At 44.3% G+C, this 17,099-nt stretch overlaps 1 protein-coding gene across 4 annotated transcripts in view; it reads right to left on the bottom strand.

The window, feature by feature from the left end:
• The window catches only part of CENPC (centromere protein C), an 89,086-nt gene extending 72,261 nt beyond the window's left edge, over nt 1–16,825 (bottom strand). For all 4 annotated transcript variants that reach the window (XM_066574293.1, XM_066574295.1, XM_066574294.1 and 1 more), the window contains exons 1-6: nt 16,743–16,825; nt 11,156–11,199; nt 10,181–10,254; nt 3,643–3,734; nt 2,431–2,491; nt 877–1,168 (exon numbers count right to left, since the gene is read on the bottom strand). In XM_066574293.1, coding sequence (XP_066430390.1) covers nt 877–1,168; nt 2,431–2,491; nt 3,643–3,734; nt 10,181–10,254; nt 11,156–11,199; nt 16,743–16,763 — 584 coding nt within the window. In that variant the 5' untranslated portion in view covers nt 16,764–16,825. The remainder of the gene's footprint in view (nt 1–876; nt 1,169–2,430; nt 2,492–3,642; nt 3,735–10,180; nt 10,255–11,155; nt 11,200–16,742) is intronic.
• Nucleotides 16,826–17,099: the final 274 nt, after the last annotated feature.

Raw genomic sequence — 17,099 nt, 5'->3', positions numbered from 1 at the left:
GAAGCTCTAAATTGACCATTTCTACTTATTCTTGTTATGCTAATCTAATAAACTGTATGGCAGATTGTGTGTTTATGTGACAGAGAACAGTGCACAAGTCTCTATGGAAAATTATCTGTTACAACACTGATGACACTTTTGTTTTTCGCGGGACAAATTGTATTTTTCAATGGTACTATTTAATGTACCATATAATATACTGGGAAAAAAAAAAAAAAAAAAAAAATTTACAAAAATTCTAGGTGGAGTGAAATTGGGGTGGGGGGGGGGGGGGGGGGGGACAAAATTCCACCACTTTTGGGATGGGTATGTTCTTGTTTCTATGGTCTTGACACTGCAGCAAAAAATACATAACGGTATTCTGTGGGTCAGCACAATTACTACAATACCAACTTTTATTTTTTTTGCTGTTCTAAAATATAAAAGATCTTTGGAATAAAAATTTTTCTGGCCCCATCTTCTGACCGTCATAACTTTATTTTTGTCAACATAGTTGTGCGAGGGCTCATCTTTTGCGGGATGTTCTATAGTTTCTTACTATTAAATTTTTTCTTGGAGAAGAGGGTGACCAAAACGCAATTCTGACAGTGTGTATTTTTTTTTTTTTTTGCCACGTTTGTTGCGCGGGGTAAATAATGCATTACTTAGATGGATCGGACTTTGATGGACACAGCGATACTAAATAAGTTTGCAAGTTTTTTTTTCTTGTTTTTTTTTTTTAATATACATATGCACCATTCCTTTACACCCACATGAAGAATCAAGACAGGGCAACGTGAAATGTAAACACCACAAAATCTCTGTCTCTGCATCAAGGCTGCATTAGGAGAATAAAAAGGAAACACTGTAATAAACTGTACAAGACGCAAACCTTACCATTTCTTTGCATGAATATTGGAAGTTGGACTGGGCGGTTGCTGCAAGACAGAAGTGTTTGAACTATATAATTGTTTTGCAGGCTCTTCAGAATTCTTCCCTACTTTGTCGTCCACTATATCTTCACCCTCAGGCAAACTTTCCTCTATCAGCTTTGCTACCATATAAGTCTTTTCATTATCAGACTCCTCATCGGAAAATAGATTCTCAGAGATTTCAGATTGCTTTCCATTCTTTTTTAAAAAATTAGGGATTGTCGGAAGATCACGGTTCATCGTCAAATGCCCATTACCTGCCAACGATAAAACCCAGCCATATTAATTCAATAACCAATAAAGCAGCATATATATAGTAGAAAAAAAAACAACATATAATTACAAACATAGTCAAGCGAAAAAGGATAAACGCATATACAGTTCAGCTGCAGGCGTTTAATTGATCTTAAAGGGGTTGTCCCGCGAAAGAAAGTGGGGTTCAGCACTTCTGTATGGCCATATTAATGCACTTTATAATATACATCGTGCATTAATTATGAGCCATACAGAAGTTATTCACTTACCTGTTCCGTTGCTAGCGTCCCCGTCGCCATGGTGCCGTCTAATTTCAGCGTCTAATCGCCCGATTAGACGCGCTTGCGCAGTCCGGTCTTCTCCGTGGTGAATGGGGCCGCTCGTGCCGGAGAGCTGGTCCTCGTAGCTCTGCCCCGTCACGTGTGCCGATTCCAGCCAATCAGGAGGCTGGAATCGGCAATGGACCGCACAGAGCCCACGGTGCACCATGGGAGAAGACCCGCGGTGCATCGTGGGTGAAGATCCCGGCAGCCATCTTGGTAAGATAAGTAAGAAGTCGCCGCAGAGCGGGGATTCGGGTAAGTACTAAACTGTTTTTTTTTTTAACCCATCGCTTGTGTTTGTCTCGCGCCGAACGGGGGGCCTATTGAAAAAAAAACAAACCCATTTCGGCGCGGGACAACCCCTTTAAATGCTCTAGACAACTTCGGTGGGCAATTTGTTTCCCACGTATGTATTTTGGGCAGACAATTATTTTTTCCATAAGGTTTAATTAAAAATGTTGCACTGCTAGTCTTCTGTGGCTTCTACATATCACTGAACATAGATGCTGCAGTCTAAGTCTCCGTGTCAGCGGTGCTTAGTTTTCTGCCCTTTCAGGGGCGATAATATATTTACCGATATCTTCACTGATGAAAAGGACGCTGCAGTCCGGACCACTGTCTTCTCACATCATCAACGGCGTGTCTTGCTGAATTCTCCAGCTGACCGGAAGTTACTGTCTCTATTCATTCCTATGAGACTAACTTTGCAGCTCTAATCATAAAAATGAATAGAGAAAATTGCTTCCAATGTATGCGTTATAGGACTCAACTGGTAATACTGAAAGTGTGGTGGGACAATGGGAGGCCAGAGCAGAGATGACCTCTCTGCAAGGAAGCAATCCGTAAACAGATTATTTACCCCAATATGCACTATATGCCAACTGCACCCCAGAGAAACAAAGAGTACCTCCAGAGTGAACCTTTAACAGATCAATAGATACCTTGAGAATACCGAGGTGTGTTGTTTACATGAGATTTCGCTGGAGAATCTTGAGCTTCCTTCTACAAAAAATATAAAACAATACATTCATCATCTCAAATTTACAATTCATAAGACACAGACTAACCCTATACAAACTGCAACCTAACATGAACAAGACCGATTCACTCATAGTCCTTGTACTCTTGTTTTTGAGAAGGAAGATTTTCTATTTCGCCAATGAGTGAATGAAGCTAATGTCTGGGCAAAGCAGATTATTGGACTTACATGTTGCGTTACAAGCACTTTCCCCAAGCTTCATGAGAACTGACTGATGCAACATGAGCATGGAGGAAGAAGAAAGCAATGTACTATGATACCTCCAGCAGTACCATAGAGATGAATGGGGTGGCAGCACTCAAGTGTGACTGCTGTTCCATTCATATGGGAAGTCTTGGGACAACCAGCCTCATTATCGGTGGAAAGTCCCAGCAGTCAAAGCCACCACCCAACTTAGACCCCATTCACATCTGTGTTTGGGCTTTGTTACGGCTCTCCATTTCTCTGCTCAGTTTTTGGAACAGAGAAGCTGAGATTGCAAAAAAATAAAAAACAAATCTGTTTAAATTCAGTTTAACTTCAGTTACTCTGGTCCAAAAACGGAGCAGAGAAATGGAAAACCCTAAAAGAGCCCAAACGCAGATGTGAATGTGGTCTTACACACAAGTGATTGTGTCACACACCAGTCCTGTCAGATTCTGAGATGGACAGAACTCACACAGGAAAAGAACCCATCCTCTTGAATGAGTTAATTCACATGTGATTTTTTTTCCCCCTTGGACTAGAAGTTGCAGCATGTTCTATCTTCTGACTTTCCCTCGGAACGGCTCAGGCATGTTTTCAATGCTACGTTTAAAGACAATACATGGCACTCGCATCAATGGGAAACACTTGTGATCCTCTTGATGCACGAGCCTGAGGATCGCAATTTCACAGAAGCGATGAGAGGTGTTTTTTTGAATGAAAAACTCCATGTAATACTGACTGTAAATCACTCACAATGTATAAAACACAATTTTTTTTTCCAAAAATCACTCAACAATTCAATCTTTGGCTTTTATATGTATTTTCATTTTTGAAATTTTACTATCGAATCATACACGGTCAAAATTTCAAAGAACCAAACCCCACCGATGCATAACGACAGCCACTGCGGATCATGTATTTGTCTCACCTCTTTGCTTTGCTGAATTCTCGAACGAACCGACACACGTGCACGGCGTGAAAGTTCAATAGTGACCGAGTCTTCAGAATCTGAATTGCTTTCTGAACCAGAAAAAAAAAAAAAAGATATTATATATTTACTAATAACACACTTAGGATTATGGTACCTTCCTCACACGGGCCATCTGTTAGGTGCACGAACGACTGCCCGTTTACACTGGACAATAGTTGCTCAGTTTTTAGGTGAGGTAAAAACCAAGCGACTCCAATAAGTGAGCGATTTGCCGCTCAGCACCCTGTAGGTGGCCACGTGTACTTGGGACAACCATCGCCTCAATCAGCAATAAATCACCCCATGGAAAAGGTATTTAGTGATTACACTCAATAACGTGAACTTGATGATTTCCAGGTGCCAACATAGCTCATTATTCAACTAACAGGGGGCTTTATTACATGACCCGTTTCCCTGAAAATAAGCCCTACTTTGATTTTTCAAGATTTTTGGGGAGGCTTGAAATATAAGCCTTACCCTGAAAATAAGCCTTAGCTGCACTACTAAAAAAGAAATATATTACCTTGCAGGTACAGACCAGGTACCTCCCACTGCACTCCGGAGCTCTGGCGCGGTTCTTGCAGTCCTCAGCCACACACAGAAGATCCTTTCCTGGGTACAGAATTCATAAATGCCACCTCCAGGAAGCGATGGCTCTGATTTGATTCATCGAGCACTGCTTTAATTGGCTAAGCAGTGGTCGAAGAACTTAATCACAGCTATCGCATTGTGGAGGCAGGATTTATGAATTGGTCAATCAATGTCGCGGCTCAGCACGTCTGAGCTCCGGAGAGCAGCAGGAGGGACCTGAACCGAGCTAGCTAGGCAAGTATAATAAGACATCACCTAAAAATAAGACCTAGCGCCTCTTTTGTGTCAAAAATGAACATAAAGACAGGGTCTTATTTTTGGGGAAACCCGGTATCACCCTAAAAACGGCTTAGCATTGCATTACACAAAAGGAACATCGAAAATCTGAAAGTGTAAATAGTTAAACTAAAGGCCCACCTGTATTTTGCCTGCGTATTACGCACATTCTTTTTTGTAACACACGTGTTATACACAGTGCTAGAAGCCCAACTGATTTATATTGGGCCATTCAGACCTACGTTTTTCACACAAGTAAAAAAAAAAGCCGCAGCATGTTTCATTTGGATGCATAACATGCCCGTTATGAGTGCTTCAATTAGGCAGTAAATACGTATTACATTCATATGTGCTGCATACTGCGTATTACATGGGTAAAAAACATGCGAACACGCAAACAACATATGCCCATGTAAGTCAGCCCTAACAACAACATCTACAGCGATTGTCAACAAAACTTCTCTGCCAACACTACCTATTGGTATCTATAGGAGAGGTCCCCACTTTCTGTAGGTTACAAGTTGCACTGATTATTTCAACAGACACGCTAAAAAAAAAAAAAAAAAAAAACCTTCCATAAAAAGTCTTTTAGGAGCTGTTCACTTCACATCTTAGCTGTCAGCAAAGTGTATAAGCCCTGGGGCCTTTCAGAGGACGGGACCCCCGAATATCAGTCGGGGCATTTAAATGGTGGCATTTAGAGGGTTAACAGCTCTAATGAGCGGTGCAGCTTATCAGAGCTGTTGGGGCACGTGTCGGCTGTAATAAACACCCCGCATCACACAAAGACCTCCCTCCATACATACCCCACAGCTGCAGGACGTAACTGTACCTCCTGTAGCGTTAAGGGGTTAAGACTTCAAAGATGGGGAAGCAACTATTGGTAGAGAACACCAAAAATACTATTAGAGGCAGGAATAAATACTACAGGTCTAAAAGAAAAGAAGACAAGAGGTCTGTACAGGATGAGATATTTGCAAGGGTAGGCTCAAAAAGAAGAAAGTCTTTCCAGTACATAACATTATCAATCCAAGCTGAACGGAAAGATCCAGAGCGAGTTTCAGTTTCAATATCACTAAATAGATTTAAAAAAAAAAAACAAACAAAAAAAAATGTCTCTCTTTGATGAGGAAATGTGGGGAAAAAGTGTCCGAGGTAGAAATACATGTTGCAAAAAAAAGATGGCTCTTCTCTTTAAATCCCCCACTCAACTAAGAGACCCCATGAATTAAAAAAGGAAATAAAGTCTCCTTAAAAGACATGGGAATCCTCCACGACTTCCCTTAAAATGAATCTTTCCACTACACATGTGGTAAGACTCATGTACATAGGGCTATCCCAGCTTCAGAGTCACCTTAAGAATGGCGCCTCCAGGGAAACGGTAAAGTCATTAGCCAGATCTGCTTCCTATCCAGTCCAGCTAGGAGAGCACTCCGTTTACAAATCCTGGACGGCAGATACAGTATGCAGGTCCTAACTTACTCTCTATCGCATGCAAAGGAAAATATGTTCTTTGGGCCTGGGCTTGATAAAATTCTTGAAAAAGCAGGGAATAAAAACAAGGCCCTTCCACGAAGGGAAATACAGCCATTTCGGAGTCAGAGACCCTAAAATGAAGAATACAAGAGGAAAGGTAAAATAGGCAGGTGGTCATAACCTAAGGGGGAAAAGACAGGGGTCCCAGTTTTCCCTAGTCCAACAGACAGCCCGGTAAGTAACGACACCTTGAAGATATGGGTAGACTATAAATGAAAAAATAAATAAAAAAACTTCAATCCAGTGGGGAAAAGTTTCTTCAAATCCTTGGTGTTTAAATACTATCAGAGACTGTTACAAAATCCAGATTACCCCTTAACCCCTTCCCGCTCCATGACATACCGGTATGTCATGGCAGGCTGGTACTTTGCGCAAAATGACGTACCGGTATGTCATCAGGATAGCGCGAGATCACGACTGATCCTGCGCTATCCCGCAGCGGGAGCCGGCTGTCACTCACAGCCGGCGTCCCGCTGTTAACCCCTTCCCTGCCGCGATCTAAGTAGATCGCGGCAGGGAAAGAGTTCACAGAGGGAGCGCGCTCCCTCTGTGTCTCCAGCCGGCTCTGACGATGTTATCGCGAGAGCCTGGCCTGTCACCATGGCAACAGGACCCCAGACACCGGCGTCCTGTATTGCCTATGCCTATGATCGCTGTATAAGCGATAAGGCATGGCAGAGCAGTAGCTCTGCCATGCCTTATGACAGCGATCATAGGCACAGTGCTGCAAGTCCCTCAGAGGGACTCAAATAGTGGGAAAAAAAGACAATAAATATGTAAAAAAAGAAAAAAAATGTCAAAAAACCCTTTTTTATGCTTTTTCTAATATTAACATAAAAAAAGTGGGAAAAAAATGAAAACCCCACATATTGGGTATTGACGCGTCCGTAACGACGTGTACAAAAAGCTGAACACGCTTTTTATTTTGTACGACAAAAAGCGTAAGAAAAACCCCACTAAAAAACAGAGGCAAAATGCTTCACAAAAAATGCAATAAAAGTGATCAAAAAAGCCGTATATTCCCCAAAATGGTACAAATAAAAACTACAGCTCGTCTCGCAAAAAATAAGCCCTTGTAGAGCTCCGTACATAGAAAAATTAAACAGTTACAGGACTTTGAATGCAGCTATAGAGAAAAAAAAAAAGATTTCCAAAAAAAAGGCTTTTTATTGCAAAAAAGTATAAAAACCTAAAAAAAAATATAAGAATTTTGGTATCGTTGTAACCGCACCGACCCGCAGAAAAAATTGTGTGTGTCATTTATGCTGCATGATTAACGCTGTAAAAAAAAAAAAAAAAATCTATGTCAGAATTGATGCGTTTTCTCTCCCTATCATAAAAAAAAAAAAAAATTTTTACGATATTGTCTATGTACCCAAAAGTGGCACCGATAAAAACTACAGCTCGCCACGCAAAAAACAAGCCTTTATACGGCCGCGTCGACAGAAAAATAAAAAAAGTTATGGCTTTTGAAAAATGGAGATTGAAAAATACCAAAGATCGCTTGGTCCTCAACGCCAAAATAGGCCGTGTCATTAAGGGGTTTAAAAAAAAAAATTCATAACCACCTCGCATCCTTCTAAAAGATCTGGAAGGAAGAGCACTAAACCGGTTACAAGTGGGATGCGAGTAGAAGTTCCGGTAAATGTGGGAGAAAAACTCAGGGGTCAATGCTCTCATTTGTTTCTACTGAAAAAAAAAAAAATCAAAAGAAAAACGTACCAGACAAAAAAAAAAAAACAAGAGAAATTTAACCCCTTGAGTGGCGGGTTTCCTACCACCCTGTCGTGCCCACCAGGGCAGGTTTTTTAAAATGGTCTAATCATTGAATTTCAACTAATTTTGCAGTTGCGTCTCAAGAGCCATAACTTTTTCATTTTTCCATTGACATGGCCATATGAGGGCTTGTTTTTTACGGGAACAAGTTGTGATTTTTTAAACAGGGGGGAGGAAAAACAGAAATGGGGAAAAAAGAAAAAAAGAGGCCATGTCATTAAGGGGTTAAATAATGCATTAACTTCCTTCTCTGGGTCATTACGACGCATGGATACCACATGTGTGATTGTATTTTTGTTTTTTTTTACAAAGTAAAGGGCGACAAGTGTTTTTATAATTTTTTTTATCATTTTTTTATTTTATTTTTTTTTGTCCCTTTAGGGGACTTCCACAGGGACCCATCAGGACCCCTGATCACATTCCGGGGGTCCGATGGTGACAGCCCTTTACATGCTGCAGTGACAGCCCTTTACATGCTGCAGTCACATAGACTGCAGCATGTAAGGGGTTAACACAGCAGAGATCGGAGGTTTTCTCTGATCTCTGCTGTAAGAGCTGGTGCCTGCTTGTCCTCTGACTGCCAAGCACCAGCTCTCCCTGCCACAGAGATCATCGGCTTGCTTCTGACAAGCCGATGGTCTCTATGGCAACCTGTAAACAAAGCAGGAGATTGCCGACATATCGGCAATATCTTCTGCTGGTTTTTCAAAGCCCTTGCTTTGTTCTCTGTGGGACTGTGCAGGCAGAGCACACTGTCACAGCTTGTGGCATTGTGCTCTGCAGCTCCCATAGTGATACATAGCCCGGAAATCTTCCGGGCTATGTTGCTATGAGCAGTGGAGCTCGTCCCGGAAATTTTCCGGGCGTGCCACTCAATGGGTTAAAGGAGTTTTTCAAGTTAAAGCTCTTGCGTAAAATCCATTCACCAAGCAGTAACATAAATAAGCCTATAATCACCTCTTCCCGATCACAGGATTTTCTCCAAAACAATGGAAGACGAAGTGGCCGACCTAGGGGCCCTTTTACACAGACCGATAAATCATTTAGATTCCCACATAATCTGAGCATGTAAACACACGCCCCGAATGACCGACGATAAAGAATTCATTCGCTTTTCGTTCAGTTTCTGCATGCAGAAAACTGAATGATGGATCGGCACCTGTAAACAGACAGTCGTTCATTTATAAAACTACCACCTATTTAGGCCGGCTGTCCATGGGCGATGCGGTACCCCGCCGCGGGAGCAGGAGCCGCTGCCGAATCTCTGCCAGTCAGCCCTACCTAATAGTTAGGCTGACCATGGAGAATTGGGGCAATTCGCAGCATGCTGCGAATCGCCCGCCGCAAGCGGAGAATCGCAAAGATTCTCAGCTTATGGACAGGTGCCGGCGCTTTCCATAGCAATGCTATGAGAAGCGTCGGCCGGCGAATACACTGCCGTGGACAGGGGGCCTTACTGTGAATGGAGACAGGTGGGCCGAAACAATTCCTGGCCTGCTCAGCCTCCATTCACTAACAATGACTGTTCTACATCATCTGGATTAGACGATAAACCGTCAGAAATCAGACTTTGTTCCTGTGATACTTAAAAAAGAAAAAAAAAAAAACACCTTTCTGGGTATTGTCCTGGATTTGGTATCCCAAAGATCAGTGCTACCTCCAAAATAAATAGTTTATTCTGCAGAGAAATCAAATATCCAATCAAATATCCCGGGCTCACAGCAACGGGTCGGCTTCCGCATTTGGGAGGCCCGCGGCAGAATCTGCTTCGAGCCTGGCCACTTACCCTGCGTACCTCCATTAACAGTACTTCGCATGACCGCAGAGGCTTGCAGGCGGACATGCTCAATGAAGTGTTTGTTTGCATATTCCGTGTCATCGCTCGGTGATGATGCGGGTGCCTGCAGCCCACACACAATTAACGCTGTGCCTGTCGGATGCTTCTATTGGCATCAATGGAATCTATTGGCGCAAATTTTTCAGCAAAATACAGCATGCTGCGTTTTTTTTCTTCCGTTCGTTTCCACGAGTGTGAAGGAAAAGTAAAAAAATACATGCCTTTCAAGTCCGCACAGACGCCAATTGCGGAATCAACAATATAGATCCGGTCGTGTGAGACCAGCCTTACTAAACAGTGAACTCGGAGCGCAGATGGAGAAAGGCAGTCCATAGGACCCATAACCAATGTGGTATAAAGCTTATCTGTAAGGGCCAGCATGAAAATATGAATAAGCCCCATCACATCACAAGCTCCAAAGATCAGCTAACATTATAGCATCCTTCGTGTAGAATATGCCTGTAACAGATGTGAACTTACCTCTTAATTTCAAATAATTATCTATGAAGGCCACAGCATTCTCCCGGGGTCCCAAGTCAGGTAAATCTCCACTTCTAGTAGCAAGAAAAATATTTTAATTTAAAAAGCATAATGAAACCAGAGTGAAAGGGTGGTTTTACATCTGGGTTCCGCTTTGCTGCTCCTTTCATGGAGCAGAAAAGGGGTATCCCAGCGGTGAAATGGTTCCATCTGGATGAAACCAAACAGCGCCGGATGTTAAGAAAATTGTAGATCAATGTATCAGTTAATTGTTCTTTTATTGCATTGTAGGCTAGAAATATATAGCATGCTACTAGTATAAGTAGTGAAGGGGTTAAACGAAACCCTTCTATAGGCTTGCATGTCTTCTGAGGTAGACAGATGAGATAAGACAGTCTGCTATACCACCCATGTATGTATGTTTACAGATGAGGCCCACAGGAAGTAGGACAGACTTCTGGTATCTTTTGCATTCCTTTCTCCTGAATTCATAACGGTTTTATTGTATGTAATAGATACACCTTAAGAGGTGTAACTTATGTTAATCATTTTTGTTTTAGCCTATCATGTATTCTTATTCATCTTGGAGGTATATACTTTTGCTGTGATGTCATTTATGGTACATAAGCTTCAAACACCTTAGAATAAATTAGAAATCATCTGATACCGCACAGGCTGGTGTGATTTGTATTTCTCCTGGGCCCAGACTTCTGCACGAGATCTGGGATCGTCTTCTCTTTGATAAACACATAAATTCTCCTTACACCGGACAGCCCTCATTAACTATAATAGGGTCCGCCCGCTTTCCGCCCAGCTTCTAGATGGAAGAAAAAGCGCTGCATGCAGCACTTTTTCTTCCGGTATTTTCAGCTGCATCGGTGATAGAAACCCCAGCAGGAGGTTCCAATGCAGATGTGAAACCACCCAATGAACTGCTTCTTACTATTTAAAATGGGAAAGCTCAACAATACTTACGGATTTCCACGATATCTTGCCCTGTAGGTTCGTTTAAGCCGTTCCTGTGGGGGGGGAAGAAAAAAAAACGTTATTAGAACTAAGGTAAAATACGTATTTCGCAAAGCCTATTCTCGTATGAAGCAGAATAGCTTATCTACTTCACCAATCGTTAAAAAACGCTCCCGCATTCCCCAGTGATGGTAGCAGGGACACTCTTAGCCGGCGGTGACAACAAGCCGTCCTGGTGGACACATCCTCCTCCTCCTATGAGCACACTCATCTGGTTGATGACTGTAGCCTCCTGCATCAGACCATAGAATACTGCCGGCAGTGCGCAGCATACTATTGTATCACAGTGCCTGCGCTCTTTCTTGCCAAGTCATTTGATTTCGATACGTGCCCCAAACCACGCCTCCCTGGCTTTATAGGTTTACGCACAAAAAATAAAGGCTGGATACTTTTTGAACACACCTGCAGCATTCGTTTCTTGAAACGCCGTGCTAAGACGCTTGTCTGAAATCAATGGAGGCTCAGTACAGCATTTTTAGGAGGCACTTGAAACACCCGCTAAACAGCTGTACGGACGCCTGCGTGAGAGCGGCTTTTGGCATGGATTTTCTCGCAAAAAATTTCCACCATGCGTGCCGACCACCAACCAGAACGCCGGGCATCATAAGACTCTCGGTGACCGGCAGTCAGGCCAGAACACGTTATAATGACAGATGCATAAATGTGGCAGGAAGGCATTTGTGTGTAACCGACCTAAGGAGCAACTCCAAAGTTGTGTAGGCGTTTACCATTCCTCAGCCCACCCGGAGTATATCACAGAAGACATTACCACCCACCCATGTACAGAGCAACGGTGCCCATGTGTGCTTATTGCCTCTGACTAGAATTGCCCATGCAAACAGACAAGCGACACTGGCAGATATCACAGCCACATACAATGCAGGAAGACCCCGGCTTTCTTTAACTTCCATAAGACATTGGAACAGAAGACCCACCAGAATGCCTCTATTAAAGGGGTTATCCCGCGAAAGCAAGTGGGGGTATACACTTCTGTATGGCCATATTAATGCACTTTGTAATATACATCGTGCATTAATTATGAGCCATACAGAAGTTATTCACTTACCTGTTCCGTTGCTGGCGTCCTCGTCTCCATGGTGCCGTCTAATTTCAGCGTCTAATCGCCCGATTAGACGCGCTTGCGCAGTCCCGTCTTCTCCCTGGTGAATGGGGCCGCTCGTGCCGGAGAGCTGGTCCTCGTAGCTCCGCCCCGTCACGTGTGCCGATTCCAGCCAATCAGGAGGCTGGAATCGGCAATGGACCGCACAGAGCCCACGGTGCACCATGGGAGAAGACCCGCGGTGCATCGTGGGTGAACATCCCGGCGGCCATCTTGCTAAGGTAAGGAAGAAGTCGCCGCAGCGCGGGGATTCGGGTACGTACTAAACGTTTTGTTTTTTTTAACACATGCATTGGGTTTGTCTCGCGCCGAACGGGGGGCCTATTGAATAAAAAAAAAACCCGTTTCGGCGCGGGACAACCCCTTTAACACAAGGCCACCGGACACAGCGCCTCATCTTGGCTCGGTGAGGTTGGCAACATGTGGCATAGTTCCATGTGTAACGAACAGTACCAACTGTTTTAAGCTGATGATAGGGTTCACGTGTGAGTCCATAAAGCTATAGACCCCAGTTGTAAACAAGGCACTGTGCAGGCTGCTGGTAGTTCAATCCTGGTATGGGGTATATTCTTTTGGCATGAGTTGGATCCACTGGTATGCCTCAACAAGTCACTGAGCGATGCCCACTACAATTCACTACTTGGCAGCCCTTCATGGACATCATGTACCACCACAATGATGGCATATTCCAGCAAGAACTTGTACTATGCGATAAAGGCCAAGCTGTCCAGAATTGGTTCGAGGAGCATTCTGGCAAGTTCCAACGAATGGCGTGGCCTGCATGTTCGCCCAACATGACCTCAAACATTTACAGGATGTGGCAGAGATCCTGCGCCTACAAATACCACTGAAATTTGGGTGGCTATCCAGACAGCATTACTCAACATTTCTCCAAACCTCTTCCATCCACTTTTAGAACAGATAGAACATCGACTTACTGCACTCAGCTGGGCTAGAAGGCATCCTACACCATATTAGTTCCTGTCCCATGAATTTTGGCATAACATAAAAAAAAAAAAAATCTAATGCAGGGATTTTTATTATTTCATTTTGTTGTGTTTCGGCGATCGAGGTCTCCATCCTGTGGGTTTGCCCCTTCATGCTCTCCCGATGCTTGAAGATATCTCCAGGGATTTGTGCATTGGATATCTAACAAGGTTCCCTTGGACTGGTGGTGTGGACGCCCGTCACCCGATGGGAGTTCCACACCAGGCATCCCCCCCCCCCCTCTTTTTTTCTATTTTTTTTTTCATATTAAATATTAACGATTTCAATAGCCATTGATTGGAGCCCTTATCTGCCAACCCATTTGATTACTTTTGGCATGTGATTGCTTTTTTTTCATAAAATTCATATTAATGGCTAAAATGTGACCCAAGCAGAAAATTAAAAGCACAATAACACCAAAAAATAAAAGTTTTGCATGTACATAGACCTCACATAACTTCATTAAATCAGCAGAACTGGAAAGGCCCAAAATCTGGTTTAACTCCTTTGTGACGGTCGTATAGTGTTTTTACTTCCTGCAGACGCAGAACACGTATGATGGGAGACCGCGGAGCAACCTCTCTTCATACATCCCGGGTGCTGGCTATTTCTTACATCCGACACCCAGTGGCAACTGCTGCGATGAGCCGCGTGGCTCATCGGGACTTTTAAACCATTTAAATGCTACTGTCAATTCTGGTAGTGGCGTTTAAATCCCATGAACGACATTCGTGGTTCTCGTACGGCCCCCTGCGATGAGATTGCAGTGAGCTGTGCAGGTGTCATGGCAGCCAGGGGCCTGCGTAAAAAGGCCCCAGGGCTGTCATGGCAGAATGCCTATCAAGCTGTCCCAGTGGGGTTGGCTTGATAGACTTGCCTGCCCAATAGCATTACATCATACTGCAGGAGTGATCAAAACACTGCAAGCTGTGGTTTCCTAGGGGGATTTAAAAAAAAAAAAAAAAGCGTACCAAAAAAAACTTTGTCCGATCTACGCATTATTCACCCTTCACAATGAACGTTGTTAGAAAAAATAAATAACAGAAATGCGTTGTTTTGGTCACCCTGTTTTCAAGAAAAAAAACTCAATAAAAAGCAATCAAAAAGTCGTATATATTCCAAAACGATACAACCCAATACAGGACATTCCGCAAAAAATGAGGCCTGGCACAACTACGCTGACGGGAAAAAAAAAAGCTATTGTTCGCAAAGGATGGCGGCAGAAAATATCTTTGAAAAAAATACAAGTAGTACATCAAAAAGAAGAAAAAAAAACTATGAAAGTTTGGTATCGTAGCAATCGTACCGACCCGTAGAGTAAAGTCACCATGTCGTTTTTGTTGCAGTTTGTGCGCCGCAAAAACGAGACGCACTGAAGGATGGCGGAATGTACATTTTTTTTCCCATTTCTCTCTACTTAGAATGTTTTAAAACTTTTTCAGTACATTATATGGTACATTAAATAGCACCATTGAAAAAATGCAACTCGTCCCGCAAAAAACAAGCCCTCATACATGGATAAATAAAGGAGTTACGATTTTTTTTTTTTTAAGGGGGGGGAGGGGAACATGAATGGAAGTAAACAAAAAAGCTCCATCACCAAGGGGTTAAAGCTGGAATCTTTTTTTAAAGTGAAGTAAAGCTATAAAATACAAAAGTTACGCAGCATGAAGAATAAGCGCACCCCTGGACCGTTTATTTCCTGCTGAGTGCAGTTATTTTGGCAACGTCTGTCTTCTTGTAACTTGCTTGTAGTTTTCCCCCCTAGCGCTTCCTGGTCAGTGGTTCAAAAGCCCCGCCTCCAGGAAGCACTGGCTCAGCCAATCACTACAGCGCTCCATGAACCAATCACAGCCATCTCTCATCCAAATCGGAGCCAGCGCTTCCTGGAGGCGGGGTTTTTGAGCCCGTAACCAGGAAGCACTAGGGGAAAACTACAAGCAAGTGTGTCGGGGACCTGCGGTGGAGCGGTCAGCGCCTCTTAGGTGATGTATTGTTTCCTTTTTAATGTAGCCAGGGCTTATTTTTGCGATAGGGCTTATATTTGAGGTCCCCTCCCCCACCCCGAAAATCCCAGACAAAGTCGTGCGACACAAGATCGCGTAATCGCTGCCAGAAACCGCAGCGATATCACGGTCGCCCGTGTGAAAGTGGCCTAGAAGTAGTTGACAGATCCCCTGTGATGGAGTCGTACCAAGATTGCCCTGTACCCCTTAATGCATAGGATAGGTGATAAAAGCGATCGCGGGGGGCTCGTTGCCCAAATCCCCACTGATCTTGAGAAAGGGGGGTTTTGTTATAGAACGGCGCTTAGCGATGATGTGTACACCCAACGCCCATGCGCAATACAATTTGGGCGCGTGTTTATATATGCGCCCATACAATCCAATGGGCTCTATCTCGGTAAAATAGAACACGCGGCGCTCTTTTTTGTGCTCACGTATTACGCAATTCCGACGCGCTAATGTGGGTGGAACTGCGTAAGGCAATCCAATTGATTGTGAGTTACCGCGTCTCACACGGGCGTACAGCGCACGCGTAATACGCAATAAACACACAGGGTCTGACCGCCACATCGTCACACCGCCGCAGACTGTGCCCAGTGTCCTCATCGGAGGAGCAGGGCACGCGGCGCAGGGTGGCGAGTCCATTCAGAGGAGGAGCGGCGCAGAACACAGGAGGTGGGCATTGCTGTCAGCCGCTGTGTGCGCTTCACTGACCCGCTGTCTGCCACCCGATCGCTGCCGCTGTCTACGCTTCTGCCGATGCCCCTGACTGCTGTATCTCGACAGCCAATGGTAACCTAGGGCTGTGACAGGGGCGGTCACTCCTGGTGACAGCTATCACACCCCTAGCTTACGGTGGAGTCAAGATACACCAGTACCAGCTACATCTACGCGCCGGCGCCAAAATAGAAAAAAAAAAAAACCTACGTATTTTTTTGGATGCCAAACCTTTCACTTGTAGTCCGCCGCGGGGATCGCTGACAAGAGCCTAAATACGCTGCGCATGCCACACGCAATGTTTGGGCACGTAATATGCTGCGAATAGAGCCATAGATGTTAATGGGTTCGTTTACAATAATTAAAAAAATACACCTGTGACCGTAGAAGCTTACGAGAAATCAAGAGGCGCAGAAAATACCTAAACCGCGAGCGTTTACACGGAAAATCAATGGGCGGTTTGTTTACATGCGTGTAAATACGCCGTTTGTGCACAAAAAAGACTGGCGATGGGCAAAATACTGTAAGACGGCGGCGTATTCGCGGACCACAATACGCATTCACCTTACGGACACAACTACAAACGGGACGACCGGCGGTGGGCAGCAGACGCCATCTGCAATAACACTGCCGGTAGGACGCAAAGTACCGCAGGACGGAGGGATGAAGGAAAGGTCTTCTTCCTGCCTCCTCTCCGGTAACTTACCAGACTCGGGAGGTTCGCCATGACAGTCCCGGTACCGGCCGCCACCGGCGCAGCTTCTCCACAACTACTTTGGATTCCGCGCTTCCGCCGACCTGAATGCGAGCTGCGCATGCGCCGTACGCCTCTAGCCCCGGCTGAAAAGAGGCGGGTAAATGCAGAGCGCGCTCCCGCTCTGCTGTCCGCCGCTAGTGACCCCACACAGACATGGACGGCGGTCTGCTCAGTGCTCGGGCCGCCTCGTAGTACCGTGTGAGACCCTACAGAGGATCTCCTCAGTGCTAAGAGGCTGCTATGGAGCTACGTGTAAAGTTCGACATCTTCCCGCCATATCATCTCCTCATAACTTGTTGCTATCAG

The sequence above is a fragment of the Eleutherodactylus coqui genome, chromosome 7 (genome assembly GCF_035609145.1).
Source record: "Eleutherodactylus coqui strain aEleCoq1 chromosome 7, aEleCoq1.hap1, whole genome shotgun sequence".
NCBI lineage: Eukaryota > Metazoa > Chordata > Amphibia > Anura > Eleutherodactylidae > Eleutherodactylus > Eleutherodactylus coqui.
This window is presented reverse-complemented; position numbering and strand designations above follow the sequence as displayed.